The 976-nt window shown below is 65.8% G+C and overlaps 1 protein-coding gene across 1 annotated transcript in view; it reads right to left on the bottom strand.

Annotated features, from left to right (window-relative positions):
* Positions 1-67: 67 nt before the first annotated feature.
* The window catches only part of PHYHIP (phytanoyl-CoA 2-hydroxylase interacting protein), a 4,645-nt gene continuing 3,736 nt past the window's right edge, over positions 68-976 (bottom strand). Inside the window, exons 3-4 of the mRNA XM_009286177.2 lie at positions 727-844; positions 68-602 (exon numbers count right to left, since the gene is read on the bottom strand). Of these exons, the coding sequence (XP_009284452.1) occupies positions 68-602; positions 727-844 (653 nt within the window). The remainder of the gene's footprint in view (positions 603-726; positions 845-976) is intronic.

Raw genomic sequence — 976 nt, 5'->3', positions numbered from 1 at the left:
GATTACGAGGGAAAAGCGCCCGCGGCGTTCGCCCGTCTCCCTCCCCGGCCCTGCCCGCGTCCCACCCTTAGCGCCCCACGCTGATGTTGCACGTCTTGCAGCTGGGGTCCTTTTTGGCGTTGGCGGTGGAGAGGCTCATCAGCTGGTGCCCGCTGATCTCTCCCAGCACGCCGAGGCTGAGGTCCACCGGCTCGGTGTATATGACCTCCAGGATGCTGTCCTGGGCATGGCGGTACACCAGCTCGCCCTCCTCCACGCAGCACGTCAGGAACTTGTTGGAGGAAATGTCCAGCTGGGGTAGACGCTCCCGGCAGAAGAGGTCCCCCGAGGAACCCTTGGGTGCCAGGACCAGGACGACGTAGTGGTAGGCGGTGTACATGCAGTAGAAGTCCGCGAAGTAGAGGTTGGTGTTGGGGTTGAAGAGACGCTGAGCCGGGATCTGGAAACGGTAGCGACCGTAGGGCGAGTCCTGGGGGGGCTGCCCGGTGTTGAATTCGGTGTTGCAGCTGAAGAAGATGCCGTGCAGCATGCCGCTGGTGGGCGAGCCGTGGCTGCCGCTGTTGTCCTTCAGCGACGGCTTCATCACGTTCCCGCAGTGCATCCTGCGTGCGGGGACCGGGGCGAGGAGGAGGAGGAGGGACACACACACAGAGGCAGGGTCAGGGGACATGGCCGGGGCGAGGACCGGGCGGCCCCGGGCGGGGGGGGAAGCAGGGACAGGGGTACCTGACGTGCTGGAAATACTCCTTGTGCTGGTTGCGGTAGAAGACGGAGAAGCGCAGCATGCGGCCGGCGATCAGCTCGGCTTTCTCCTGCAGCTGGGCCAGGTGCTCCTTGGCGTAGTCTGGGGACGGGGACGGGGACATCAGGGCGTCTCCATCCCCCCTGGCAGCCCATCCCTGCCCGCAGCTCCCGTTCCCCATACCTCCCGCCTCCCACTCATCCACACCCCCCGCCTCCCACTCATCAGCTGCCA

This window comes from Aptenodytes forsteri, unplaced genomic scaffold (assembly GCF_000699145.1).
Source record: "Aptenodytes forsteri isolate BGI_AS27 unplaced genomic scaffold, ASM69914v1 Scaffold168, whole genome shotgun sequence".
NCBI lineage: Eukaryota > Metazoa > Chordata > Aves > Sphenisciformes > Spheniscidae > Aptenodytes > Aptenodytes forsteri.
The sequence above is the reverse complement of the archived record's forward strand: the minus strand, read 5'-3'. Positions and strand labels throughout refer to the sequence as shown.